This window comes from Plectropomus leopardus, chromosome 21 (assembly GCF_008729295.1).
Source record: "Plectropomus leopardus isolate mb chromosome 21, YSFRI_Pleo_2.0, whole genome shotgun sequence".
Lineage (NCBI taxonomy): Eukaryota > Metazoa > Chordata > Actinopteri > Perciformes > Serranidae > Plectropomus > Plectropomus leopardus.
This window is the reverse complement of record NC_056483.1, coordinates 293,375-307,797: the sequence shown is the minus strand read 5'-3', so window position 1 is coordinate 307,797 and position 14,423 is coordinate 293,375. Positions and strand designations below refer to the sequence as shown.

General features: G+C 44.6%; 1 protein-coding gene across 1 annotated transcript in view; it reads right to left on the bottom strand.

Annotated features, from left to right (window-relative positions):
• Positions 1 to 100: 100 nt before the first annotated feature.
• The window catches only part of dnah5l (dynein, axonemal, heavy chain 5 like), a 53,662-nt gene continuing 39,339 nt past the window's right edge, over positions 101 to 14,423 (bottom strand). The window contains exons 73-94 of the mRNA XM_042510851.1: positions 14,027 to 14,161; positions 13,290 to 13,391; positions 13,069 to 13,182; positions 10,306 to 10,473; positions 9,647 to 9,751; positions 8,874 to 8,987; positions 8,501 to 8,677; positions 7,690 to 7,884; positions 6,836 to 6,991; positions 6,462 to 6,644; positions 5,800 to 5,970; positions 5,449 to 5,700; positions 5,243 to 5,369; positions 5,016 to 5,137; positions 4,628 to 4,777; positions 3,927 to 4,091; positions 3,097 to 3,314; positions 2,870 to 2,925; positions 2,530 to 2,651; positions 1,509 to 1,659; positions 529 to 728; positions 101 to 451 (exon numbers count right to left, since the gene is read on the bottom strand). Of these exons, the coding sequence (XP_042366785.1) occupies positions 227 to 451; positions 529 to 728; positions 1,509 to 1,659; positions 2,530 to 2,651; positions 2,870 to 2,925; positions 3,097 to 3,314; positions 3,927 to 4,091; positions 4,628 to 4,777; positions 5,016 to 5,137; positions 5,243 to 5,369; positions 5,449 to 5,700; positions 5,800 to 5,970; positions 6,462 to 6,644; positions 6,836 to 6,991; positions 7,690 to 7,884; positions 8,501 to 8,677; positions 8,874 to 8,987; positions 9,647 to 9,751; positions 10,306 to 10,473; positions 13,069 to 13,182; positions 13,290 to 13,391; positions 14,027 to 14,161 (3,408 nt within the window). The 3' untranslated portion in view covers positions 101 to 226. The remainder of the gene's footprint in view (positions 452 to 528; positions 729 to 1,508; positions 1,660 to 2,529; positions 2,652 to 2,869; positions 2,926 to 3,096; positions 3,315 to 3,926; positions 4,092 to 4,627; positions 4,778 to 5,015; positions 5,138 to 5,242; positions 5,370 to 5,448; positions 5,701 to 5,799; positions 5,971 to 6,461; positions 6,645 to 6,835; positions 6,992 to 7,689; positions 7,885 to 8,500; positions 8,678 to 8,873; positions 8,988 to 9,646; positions 9,752 to 10,305; positions 10,474 to 13,068; positions 13,183 to 13,289; positions 13,392 to 14,026; positions 14,162 to 14,423) is intronic.

Below are 14,423 nucleotides of genomic sequence, written 5' to 3'. Positions count from 1 at the left end.
CCTGTTTTTGTTTTTTGTGCTACTTTTCAGGTCATTTCTTAAACTTTGTACGAGTTCCTGATCGCTGATTTTTTGAGTCATTTGTTCTTTGTTGCTTACTGCCTTTTTCCCACGTTTTTGTCAGAAATCAAGGGCCCAGGTTTCAAAGGGTTAATATGTTTTAAGGACCCGCGGTCTGGGCTGGCTCAGGGTCCAGGCGTCTGAGCGCGCCACATGAAAATGGATTTTAAAGGGTTAAAGCTACGCAGCAGTACGGACTCACCTCGTGGGGGACGTAGTCCGGCGGGAGCTTCTCCAGCATCTCGCCGGCCTGCCGCTGCACGCTGGCCTCCCTGGTCTCGCCGGCCCCGCCCCCGCTGTCCTTGGGTTGGATGCTGATGATGGTGCTGAGCGTCTCATTGGCCAGGTTGGTCTGGTAGGTGATGTCAGCGTTGGGGTGGAGCCCGAAAACCTGCAGACACAGAGCTTAAATGAAGCGGCAGCCGGTCGGTCTGCTGCAGAGGGCCGTGCGTGTGAGCGCGCTCTGACCTCCGGAGAGTCGACCAGCGGCAGCGCCTCGATGTGCTGCAGGACGTCCTGCACCGTCTTGGCCCTGCCGGGGACGCTGTAGCCCTTATAGAAGCAGAACTTTTCGCTGAAGGTGTTCTCGCTGAACCAGACACGAGTGAAGGTGTTGAGGAGACGTTTGTCCAAGTCGTCCGTCACCCGTCCGCCGTACTGGACCTCACCTGGTACGAACATGAGGACACGGAGTCAAGAGGCTTTTAAAGCTAGAATTACCAGAAGAAAAGTTAAAGATTAACCTTGACCTTTGACCACAAAAATCTTATCAGTTCATCCTTGAGTCTAAGTGGACGTTTGTGCCAAATCTGAAAAAAATCCCTACAGCTGTACTTTATCAATGTGTTCCTGAGAATGACCTTAACCTTTGACAACAAAAACTAATCAGATCACTGCTGAGTCCAAGTGGACGTTTGTGCCAAATTTGAGGAAATTCCATCAAGGCCTCATTCACGAGAATGAGTCAGGTGCTAGGTCAAATTCACCTTGACCTTTGACCACCAAAATAACAGCTGAGTCCAAGTGGACGTTTGTGCCAAATCGAAAGCTGTTCTTGAGATATCGCCTTCATGAGAATGAGCTGGACCAGGTAAAAGAGACCTTGACCTTTAACCTTTGACCATCAAAATTGCATTTGTTCATTCTTCAGTCCAAGTGTACGTTCGTGCCAAATTTGAAAACGCCCTTAAGGCCTTCTTGGAATGTCCTGTTCAGGAAAATGGGACGTACATACGGAACATAACACCTCCGGCCTCGGAGTCATGAAAAGATCAACTAAACCGATGTGATGTTCGAGCAGCTCTAACAGAGGAAGCTTCACTGTCGCCGTGTCATATCGAACTCTGTCATATCTTTGTCACATCCTGTCATGTGGTTCCCTGTTTTACATCCTGCGGTATCATCAGCTGTATCCTGTCACGTGGTCTGATGTCACCCTGAGGTCTCACCCAGCATGTAGCGCAGGCAGCTCCAGTTGACCCCTCGCTTCGGGTCCAGTTCGTCCAGGTGGTTCTGCACAAACTGCATGCTGGACGTAAAGTCCGCCTGGTTGAACTCGTACGGGATGTTCCAGCCGAGAGGACCGAACTTACGGCGCTCCTGACGGCCGGACAAAAGAAAAAAAAAAAGAATGGCACAATATTATTCACAAACATTCATTTGAATTCATTTCTATCAGAAATTAACCTGCAGACTTTAAACTCACGGCTGACAATATTTGAACCAGGATGTTTGTCAAAAGTGCTTTAAAGCTCCAGCGTGAAGGATTCAGGGAACATATCGTCAGAAAGAGAAAATAATCTAATCTGAGTGTTTTCTTAGTGTATAATCAGATAAAAATCAGAAAGGTTGTGTTTTTATTTCCTGTGAATGAGCCGTTTAAACCTACACAGGGACCAGGTCCTTTTCTACAGACCTCGCCATATTGCACCGCCACGTTTCTACAGGAGCCCAGAATGGACAAACCACTGCTGAGAGAGAAGGATTTTTTGCGTTTTTGTGTTTCAGATTTTTGTGTGTGCCACTGTAGCAGCAGAAAAACAGATTTCGGCTGATATTAGTCTATCTCATTTATATATACATATGTATGTTCAGGCAAGGCGAATAAGATCTAAGACTTTTTAAGACTTTTTTAATGCCACTTGGAATTAAATTTCCGACCAATTTCACTGAAGCTAATACTGAAGGGACTCTTTGGTGGTGTTATTGTAGGGGGCACACCACACATTCAGTTAATTGAATTTTTTTTTTTTTTTGAATGAAATGCAGAAAAAGATGCTCGTGAATGTTGTGGACCTCGTGGATTATTCAGCTCCCAGTTAAAAACCTCCTGAAACACTGAAGGACTTCTAACCAGGAGAAGTTAAAGCTGGCTGTAATCTGCAATCGGCACCACAAAACGCCACTGAATCCTCCTAAATCTGACACTCTGGAGCTTTAAATGGTTGTAAGGCGGCAGTGAAGGCGGACCTGCACGGTGGTGTGCAGGAAGGCGACGGCGTACAGCAGAGGTTTCCACTGAGGCAGGTTACTGATCTCCAGCTGATCCTGAGAGACGCCGCTGAAGGTCCTCTTCAGACCGGCCTTCATCCCTGACAGAGAACCACATTTATAAACCAGTCAGTCCTCTGAATGAATGAGTTTTTGGGCCATTTCTTAGTGAGTAGCTCTTTGCCTTCTGCTTATGATTTTGGAAAAAAAATCAAGCTCACTGAGTAATTTGCTCAGTTTCAAAACGTTAATGTGTCGATCAATCAGACATTATAAAATCTACGGGCGAATATTTGGGTTAAGTTTGCGAGTATTTTACCGAGAGGAGGCTCGTTGGTGAACTTGATGGAGGACTGAAGGAAGGTGATGGGGAATCTGAAGCAAACACACAAATAAACAAACAAACAAACAAACGGTGAATTTAAGGATTTTTCAGGACTCAGAACAAACTTTATATTTCAGCTCCTCCGATGCTGAATCTCATGTTGTAATGAGCGCTGTGACCTCAGGGGGCGCCACAGTGCTTCGCCGTGTCTCATCAGGTACCTGGGGTGCACGTCGGTCGTCAGCCACACCCGGAAACCTTTGTGCACGCTTTCTGGCGTTGCCGCGGTGACCGTCTCCAGCAGCTCATCAAGGAAGTCCAGACCCAGGTGGCAGTTCTGGAGGAGGAGCCAGCCGCCGTCCGTCATGCTGCTGGCCAATAGCCTGCGAGCGTGGACCTCCTGGCCCTGCCCCATGGAGATGGGACGACACGGCGCCCCCTGCAGGCACAGAGCGTATCCATCACGCTCACATAAATTATTAAACTACGACATATTCTTCAAATCGTACACGGACAGACTGATTATATCCGCTCCAGTTTCAGGAGATGGAGATGATTTCGGTTTGGGTTGTAATTTTTTCATCCCTTTGAGAAATCTAATTACTGTAAAGCTTGTTGTTAGTTTTTACTGTTTTCAGACATCCAGGTCTTTAAATAGAAACCTTTCTGTCACTTTTGGGGTTTTAGTCAAAGTCCCTCAAAAATAAAAATAATAAAAACATTTTCAAAATCCAATTTTTAACTTTTAGTATCTGGGATTACTGATGCTGTAAAGCAGAGAGTCATTTAGGTTTTAATACTCAGAATAACGATAAACTTGCAGATGAAATTAAAATGTGCCATATTTAATTCTAACTTCTTTGATGTTGCTTGTTTTTGTATTTATTCATTCATTTTGCCTTCATGCTGTCCTGCATGCAGACTCCGCCCTCTGTGGGTCAGTTTTTATCTCCTGTTTCCCTTAAATGTCCAAACCATCCATCCTCCCATCATTCATGTTTCCTCCGTCCACTGACTGATATTTGCGCACTCGTCCGTGGCGTTCACTCGCCTTGCTCTTGGCGAGTCTCTCGATGTTTTCGGTCGGATCGGAGCCCATCGACAGCAGACACACCATCGGCGTCCTGCTGTCGCTCTCTGACCACATGGCGTCCAGGTCAAGAACCAAACCCTCGGCGTACTGCTGACCCAGAGAGTCCGAGATGTAACACCGCGCCTGGACAACACACACACACACACACACACACACACAGTGTCATTCTCGCTGCCGGAGAGGAGTCACATTATTTGCTCGTATGCAGCCGTTGGAGTATTTTTGGAGCATTTGCAAAATCAAATCTGATCTTCCTGTGACTGTCAGCCCCTAATAAAGTGGCCCTCCTCGGGGTCTGGTATCATTATACACTTTATACTATATAATTATATGATTATTTTCAGTTAATTTTCTTATACTTTTTTTTATTGATATCTTGCAGAGTTTTGGGCCGTTTCTTGTTAAGGTGTTCATTGCCTTCTTCCTCTTATGAACTTGTTAAAAAAAAATCAGTTTCAAAGGGTTAATATGTCAATAAATTAATTCGATATTATAAAATCGTCAGAAGAGTCAGACAACGTAAAATGCTGGGGAGGCTGATCAAAAACAGCATCAGGGGAAGATCTGGGTTCAGGCCGGTCTTGTGTGGTCTTGGTTCCGTTTGCCCTCAAAGGAAAAACTCTCCAAAAACATAATGTTTGTGTGTTCGGCGGTCTCACCTGAGCCGTGGTTCGGTCGGGACACCAGCTCCGGATGAGCAGAAGCTTCCGGAAGGTGTCGAGCTTCTCCTCGTACCCATCAGGCAGCGGGGCGTCCTCTGGCGTCGGATGGTCGAACCACGTCTTCCAGCCGCGCTCGTTCTGGCTCACCTGGACACACGGAGACCTGCTCAAAATATTTTTATGATTTTATTTTTATTTTTTATCGTAAGAACAATTTAAGGCGAACAAATCACAGAGCACCCGAGCCTCTCCCATCTGCCGAGAAATCCTTCCTGTTTACTTTATTTTTACATCTGACTGCATCAGAACTTCTCTTGTGAACTGAACTGAACTGCTCCCGTGTCAGTGGATCTGGATCCTACCTGGGTCAGGATCTGGATCCTACCTGGGTCAGGATCTGGGAGAAAGGAGGCAGGCCCGACAGCTGCACCAGGTTGAGCCAGGTCTGATCCAGGATCCAGCGCCGCGGTTTGGACTCTACAGAGTTCAGATCCAGAGAGGCTCCACCTAAACACACACACACACACACACACAGCAGATTCACTGTCAGAAAAGTTTAACCCTTTCAAACCCGAGCACATGAGGAGGAGGAGGAGGAGGAGGCTGTGTGACCTTTGATGAAGGTGAGCACCTCGGGGTGCGAGATGTTTCGAGCCTGGAGGTCGATCTTCAGAGCGAGCAGCAGAGTGAAGAGCAGTTTGTGCTCCTCGTACAGACTGCGGGCCGTGTAACAGAACACCTGAGGGACGGCCCACAGGTACGCAGGTCAAATCAAAATCAAATTAAATCAAATCAATTTAAATCAAGTCAAGCGTTACCTGGTAGGTGAGGAAGTTGATGATGTTGCCGATGCGTTTGGCGGTGAGCTGCGACTTGGTCGAGTTCTGCATGGACGAGTCGAAGAGTCCCAGGAACTGACGCAGAGACGTCTGGTACATGACGTTGACCAGCGACATCTCCACGATCAGGAAGTACAGGATGCTCCCCCTGGTGGCCACGGGCCGGTACTCCTCCCTCGCCTGGTTGATCTTCACCTCCGTCTCCGCGGCAACCGACAATTTCTCACTCACCTGGGAAACAAGATTGTTGTGTCCGTCTTTAGTTCGTGTCTTCCAGTCAGAGACATTTCATTTAAAAGGTAACAGACAGAGCGAGTCGGGGGGCAGCACCTCCTGGGCGGTGGTCTTGGTGACCCTCAGCACCTCGATCAGGGACTGGTCCTCCACCAGGGACCCCTGAGTGCTGGTCAGCCTGAACAGCAGGCTGTCCTCCAGCTCCTGCATCTTCCTCTTGTTGGACGTCACCTCCTCCAGGAGCGTCACTCGCTCCGCCTCCAGCTCCTGGTGGGACACACAGCGCGGACGCTCAGATTCAGCGTTTAAAGAAGCTTTTCACCGAAATACAGAAGCTCCGCATATAAAACTGCTCCGTCTGCAGCAGAGAGACGCAGATACGTTTGAAATCGGTGCTACATGTCCAGTAGAGACCGAGACGTCCCTGCTGAAAAACCTGCTGACCAGCTTAAGACTATTAAACTGGTCAACCAGCCCGTGTGACGCTTCAGCTGTGTTTCTGCATCATTTTTGAGGCTTTAGCTCGTCATGCCAGCTTGTGATGGTCACTCTAGCTGGTTTATCCATCGAAGTTCAGCACCGTTATGTTCGTCTGGTGGCCCACCCAGCTAAACCATCAAAGACCAGCAAGAACTGGGGCACACCTCTGCTCAGTGTGTCCATACGGTCGGTTCAGCTGATTGTGCGTCGCTGACGTTGCTAATGCTAACTACTTTACTGCGTAGCTGACCAGCTGAGGGTTAGCGCGCTGCAGCGACCTGTTTCTCCAGCAGAATGACTCGTCCCAGCAGCTGGTCCTCCAGGCCTCGCTGGGTGACGGTGAAGTCCACTACGGCCGTCCTGGCGCTGACCTCGGGGCTGTACGCCGGGTTGGCGAGCTTGGTGGTGATGTAGAGCGTGAAGCCCTTCATCACGTCCACCTCCTTATCTCCTACCTTCACCTGCAGAGAGGAAGAAATCACGCTGACAAACTGATACCGTCTGTTTTTTTACTGTTTATGCAATAAATAATGAAGGTGCATATAGTTTGATTTATTTACAGCAGCAGAGATGAAACATGACAAAGTCGAAATTATTTGCTGTAATTTTTGAATCAATGTAGGAGAGCAGACAAAAGTCACAGATCTCTTACTTTATGGGTCGATCCAGATTTGATGTAGTTTTTGTCCAGTATGTTGTCCAGGACGGGGTCCAGTTCTTCCCCAACGTCCTCCAGCAGCAGAGGACGCCCCAGAGACAGACTGTCCTCCAGGTGGGAACGGAAATATTTATGGTTCAGAGACGTCACCTAGGAGACAGAAGGAGGGTTTGGATTAATTTTGACTTCCTGTGATTTGTTTTTACAGTTTACATGAAGCGCCCGAGTCGCTTTTTGAATGTATAAAACGGTGTCCCACAAGGGTCCATCTTGGGTCCTATTCTATTTACAATTTGTATCAATAATTTTTGTTGTGATGTTTTTTAAATACAAGATTTCATTTTTATGAGGGCGGCACTAATTTGTGTAGTTCCACCTCAAAAAGACTTTATTAAAAAAAAAAAAAAAGGGAAGAAGACAAAATTTTAAGAAGAAGAAGAAAATCACTTGAATTAGCACACACAAAAAAGGAGTGTGTGTGTGTGTGTGTGTGTGTGTGTGTGTGTGTGTGTGTGTGTGTGTGTGTGTGTGTGTGTGTGTGTGGTGGGGGCTGCATCATGACATCTGAAAATTAATGAATATTTCATATTTACAATCAAGATGGATGTTGGTTAAAAAATTAACTCAGTGAAAGTAGAAAATAATATTAATGTTTTATATTTTTTAAATGTGATTCTGAAAGGCACACTTTGTGTGCAGAGCGATGAGTGTGCAATATTAAAGTGGGCCCTAAGGGTTAAAAAAGATTTTGAATCTGAGTGGGATTGCTCCGTGTCAAATAAAGGTTAACTAAAAAAATCTAAATAATCTTTAAAAGAAAGAAAAGAAAATCAGATTTGTGTGCCCACCTGCAGCTGCTGGTCTCTCTCTCTGTTCTGGATCCAGGTCTTGCCCTGACCCTGCGGGTCGATCAGCAGCGGGTAGCGGGTCGCCTTGGTCACCACGATGCCGTTCTGGATGGACAGGTCGTCGCTGGGTAAACCCTGCAGGTTCCACTCGCTCACCGTGGCGTTGTCCACCAGCAGACCGATCACGTTCAAGTCCTGCAGCAGAGCAGAGTTTCCTCCTCACAGCTGCTCAGACCAACAATCTGCCAACAACAGCTGGAGAAATGTTTCCGCTTCCCTCCAACAGATGAGTTTCTGGCCTTTATTATGACATTTAGCTTCAGTGGAGCCAGTGGAGCAGTGAAAAAAAATTAAATTGCAGAAAAACTTTATGAGCAACATTTTATTCATTTTCCTGCTTTGACTTGTCATAAATTCTCAAAGTTTCATGTAACTAAAAGCAGACGTAAACAAACTAAAACAAACGAGACTTTGGCAACACGACACCACAGATTTGCGCTCTGAGCACCCTCTCTTAGGAAAAATTTTCAACAAATTTCAGTGTAATTTTGAATTCTTCCTGAACAGTTTTCAATTGTACATACAGTATTTTTTTTGGACAGGAGCTGCAAATCCTTTAAATTCAGTTTCATCTGAAATAAAATGATGGTTCAAACACGTTTGCCGATAAAGTTATGAAATATGAATGGGATCATTGCTGTGGGGTATACAGGTGATACCAGGTGTTCACAGTGTAATGAAGTTTAAATAAGGACACATTAAGTGCTCTACAGTAAATCTGGATGAGGCTCAGGGGGCGGTGCACACTCACGGGACTGAAGGGGATGAGCTTCTCCTCCATCTCGCTCTTCCACAGCTCCAGCAGCAGGCTGCGGTACTCCTGGTTAAAGGGGCCGGCGTAGGACAGGAAGCCGGCGGACAGGAGGACGTCCCCCACCAGGTGTCTGATCTGAGTCTGGAAGCCGGCGCTGCTGTCGGTCCACCGCACCTGAAACACCAACATCAGACATTTCAGATACCGCAGCGGATCAGATCTAAAAAAAAACCAAAAAAACTTTGACCTTTTTCTTCACTTAATATTAAAGAAGTTTCTGACAGCTGCTCCCCCATCCTGTTTTCTGTCTCGCCAAACAAAAGAAAATAAACTGGATGGATGGAGGTATAGATGGATGGATGAGACTGACCTTCTCTCCTCCCAGCCCGTCGATGAGCGCCGTGGCGTTGGCCATCTTTTGGCGGCAGTTGTGAGCGTCGTCCTCCAGGTCCTGCTTCTCCTTCATGGCGGCGTCGTAAAGCGCCTGAGAGTTCAGATCACGTATTGATACGTTTAAATTTAAATCATGTCAACAGAGAAAAATGTTATTGATGCAGGAAGGAGAGAAAAACAAAAAGGGAAAAAAAGGTGAAATGTGTTTTAAAATAACTCAGCAAAAGTGCCAAAACCAAAAATATCAAAACTTTACTCAGCATTCGTTCAACTTCAGCTTGGATCAAACTCATGAACCTTTGGCAGGTGGCACTGTTTAATCAGGGAAGTCAGATCTCACGTATGTGGCGTGTGGCAGCACAGTCACAGTGTTTTTTTTTAATCTTAGATCCTAATTTCAGTTTCTCTCTGTCACGTTAAGCTTCCTCACCATAAGTCCGCAGTAATGCCTCATGTCTCATGCACCTCGTCTTTCTCGCTAACTTTTCTGCCAGCTGTGTTGTGCGTGTCTTCACCTCGATAACAACAACCAGATGCAAAACTTTATTGGTGTGTTTGTGCTTTAACATCATTAGTGACGTAATGTATTGTATCATACTGTGACGTATGGTATTGTTATGTATTATATTGTATCATAACAATATAGTATCGTAATATTATATCGTAATATTATCGCATGTATCATATCATAACCAGCAGAGTAAGAGTTTACATACGTGTGTGTGTGTGTGTGTGTGTGTGTGTGTTTACCTGCACGGCGTCCAGCTCCTGCTGTTTGGCGTCCAGCTGTTCCTGAGCTTTGGCCAGTTCAGTCTGAGCGACCACGAGCCGAGCCTCCTGCAGGGCCAGATTAGCCTGCGTGCACGCACGCGCACGCACGCACGCACGCACACACACACACACACACACACACACAAACACACACACACAACACACACACACACACACACACACACACACACACACACACACACACAATGTTTTTGTTATTTTACATTTCTGTTGATGTTTTTTTTCTTGTTGCTAATTTTCAGGTAATTTTCTTATAACTTTTTATTAATTTCTTGCAAATTTTTGGCTAATTTCTTTGGGTAACTTCTCTCCATGTTTTTTTTTTTTTTTTAAAAAAACAACAACCATACCAATCTGTTTCAAAAGTTAAAAGGAGTGAGTTCAGGAGAAAAAACATATTTTTAATAACTGTTTAATTTAATAAAAAAAAATATTTTAATGTATTTATTTAAAAAATAATAAATTGCAGGTATATGTTCATATATTGATATAGGCATGTATCATTTCTTGAAAATCCACCGATAAAAAAAAATAGTCTTTATTGCTCTTACAGTAAGATCTTGATATGTTGTATCAGTCTGAGGGAAATGACGCCGGACTCGTCTGTGTGTGCGTACCTTCAGCGGCAGAACCTCCTTGTTGATGGCGAAGAAGTCGGCCATCGCCTGAGTCCAGGAGCAGAGTCCCGCCACGTTACCGCAGATCCTCTTGGCCGACTCCAGGTTGTAGTCGTCCATCTCCAGATAGGGAGCGAGCAGCTCCACCACCTCCTCTGTGATGGAGTCCTGCAGCACACACACACACACACACACACACACACACACACAGACACACACACACACACACAGACATACACACACACACAGACAAAAACACACACACAACAAACACACACACACACACACACACACACACACACACACACACACACACACACACACACACACACACACACACACACAGACATACACACACACACACACACACACACAACACACACACACACACACACACACACACACACACACACACACACACACACACACACACACACACACACACACACACACACACACACACACACACACACACACACACACACACACACACACACACAGACACACACACACACACACACACACACACACACACACACACACACACACACACACACACACACACACACACACACACACACACACACACACACACACACACACACACACACACACACACACACACACACACACACACAACACACACACACACACACACACACAAAACACACACACAAACACACACACACAGACACACACACACACACACACAACACACACACACAGACAACACACACACACACACAACACACACACACACACAAACACACACACACACAACACACACACACACACACACACACACACACACACACACACACACACACACACACACACACACACACACACACACACACACACACACACACACACACACACACACACACAAAAACACACACACACACACACACACAAAACACACACACACACACACACACACACACACAGACACACACACACACAACACACACACACACACACACACACACACACACACACACACACACACACACACAAACACACACACACAAACACACAACACACAAACACACACACACACACACACACAAACAACACACACACACACAAAACACAACACACACAAAAAACACACACACACACACAAAAACACACACACACAACACAAAAAAAAAACACACACACAAAACACACACACACACAAAAAACACACAACACAACAAACAAACAAAAAACACACACAAAAACACACACACACACACACACACACACACACACAGACATACACACACACACACACACAAAAAAAAGAACACACACACACACACACACACACACAACACACACACACACACACACACACACACACACACACACACACAAATTTTTTTGACACACACACACAAAAACATACACACACACACACACACAAACAAAACACACACACACACACACACAGACACACACAGACACACACACACACTTTTTTGAGAGCAGATACTGTCACACCTCCTGTGCGTCAGAAAATAAGACATAAGAACTTGTGATGAATATTCTTCATTATTTTTTGACTTTTTATGGAAAAAAAAAAAAAAAGCTCCTAGTTAGATTTGCTTCAACTTTTTTCTTTTTTTTTTCTTTTTAAAAAAAAAAGTTTCGAAAAAAAAAAAGAAATGATTAGAGTTTGAGAGATTTTTCCTGTTTATTTTTTATATAATTTTGAGGGGTTGAGGCTTTTAGCACGAGCCGAATTGTGCACAGAGGACTCCAAAACAATCAGAACAGCTGATTTAAACCGAGAAAACACTCAATAAAGATGTTTCACAGTAAAGCATTAATAAATAAATGAATAATCAGGGGTTTTCTGACACTGACCCTGTCTGTCACCAGGGTTTGGTTTGTCCAGAAGGGGTGTTTTTTTTTTTGTCATGAATATGTATGACAAAGACATATAAGCTCAGCAAGCTGATGTAAACAAGCATAATCAGGAAAATATACTTTTATAAAAACTAAAACTACCTGATGCAGAAACCCAAACAGAAGATTTAGATTTTGTCTGCTGTTAGTTTGAGAATTTGATGCTCTGTAGGTCAGATTTTAGGATTCAGCAACAGACAAAACGAGGAGTTAAAGACGGAGATATCTGCAGTGTGGCATCACGTCAGCACACACATTTAAACACACACACACACACACACACACACACACACACACACAGGGCTGAGGGTTTTTCCAGCTCTCCACATACAGACGGTCGGTGAGCAGCTCCACTGATCCGCAGCTTAGCAGGTATGTAACACAGAGTCATAACAGCAGGTGACGGCTGCTGTGTGACGAGATGAGAAGGGAGTTTCCCTCTCTCTCTCACACACACACACACACACACACACACACACTGACAGATGAGTGTGTGTGTGTTCTTCTATCTTTGTTCAGTTTGACTTTTATACATTGCACTGGGAGCACATTTTGTCCAGTCGGCGCCTCCTCAGAAAGCCATGAAAAACATCATCATGTTTTATCTATTTAGAGTATTTTATTTATTTATTTACTTGTTTATTATCAATATTCTATTCATCTATTTTTCTATTTTTAGGTTTTTTCCTGTGTTTCCTCACTTACGGTAGCATTTCCTCAGTAACAGGTTTTAATGAGTACACTTTAACTCCTTAATTAATTACAAAGTCTTCCTTTTTTACCCATGTGCCTGTGTGTGTGTGTGTGTGTGTGTGTGTGTGTGTGTGTGTGTGTGTGTGTGTCTGTGTGTCTGTGTGTGTGTGAGACCTTGCTGAAGTTGAGCAGCATGCTGAGGAAGGCGGTGTTCTGCATCAGCTTCAAGGCCTCAGTCCACGAAGGTCTGAGACATGGTCTCTCTGGGTCAGGGGTCACGGGGTCGATCTGAGGAGACAGGAGGAGTGAGGTGGAGGGGAGGGTGTGTGTGTGTGTGTGTGTGTGTGTGTGTGTGTGCGTGTGTGTGTGTCTCAGAGCGGGACAGGCTCGGCGACCTTCCTCTGGAACAGCAGCAGGACGGCGTCCATGATCCTCATGATGAGATGAGGAGGCTTCTGCAGCTTCCTCACCGTGGCGATGTCGGCCGGTTTGATGGTCTGAGGGGACACAGGAAGGTCATTCAGAGGTCAGAGGTCATGGAGGACGACCTGTGTTAGTTCAATGTCAACACTGATTCAGTGTTTTTATTGGACTTTAAACACCCTCTGCTGGTGGACGGAGAGCTCTGCATATATCTATCTATCTATATAGATACATATTTTATATAGGCCTAAGGGACTGTTCTTTATTTATAAGCAGAGCAGTGGGTTTTTTGGAACGTCCCCAAAACTAAAATATTTTTTCATGTTCCTCCTGTGTGACTGGAGGGAAAATGCATGAAGTGTTTGCCCCACGTGATGTGTTCAATTTTAAAAAATAAAATTTGAAACTGAAACTTCAAGTTTTGACCATGAATTATAAAAAAAATAATTAAAAAATGTGTATAAAAAGGTTAATTTCCATTTAAATATAATTTTGGTTTCATTCTGATGTCCTTTTGGTTAATTTATTCATTTTTAATTTTCACTTACATATAATTTGGTGCAGTTTTTATGTTTTCAGATTCAGATCTTTTTTTTTTGTATTGGAACCGTCAAAAGTTTGACAATCCAAAGATGATTTCTGTTTTTGAAGTTTCTGGATAAATAAATGACGTCATTTAGGTGATATTCTTTTTTTTTTGTTTTGTGACCTGCAGTGCAGCCTCTGCAGCCTCCAGCGCCGGTTTTGCAGCCTCCAGTTTGGACTCTGCAGACGTTTTATCGGCTTCGATCTCGTCGACGATGAGCTGAGCTTTGTCCTTCACCTTCTGCACCTGCTGCTTCACCTGCACACACAGAGGACAGAAACGTGTCTCTGACGTCCACGAAAAAAACAAAAACTACAGAGACATAAAAATGCTGCACTGATTGTTTCTATTAAAATGTTTTCTGGGCCAATGGGGATCTTTATTTTGTCTTTTGTTGGCATTTTTATGCAGCGAAAAAAGAAATTTTTATTAAAAAAAAATAACCCTTTTTTAATCCTTTTTTAACCCTTTGAAAGCTGCAAAAACTGCCTTGATTTCTGTTTAAATACTTGAAAAAAAA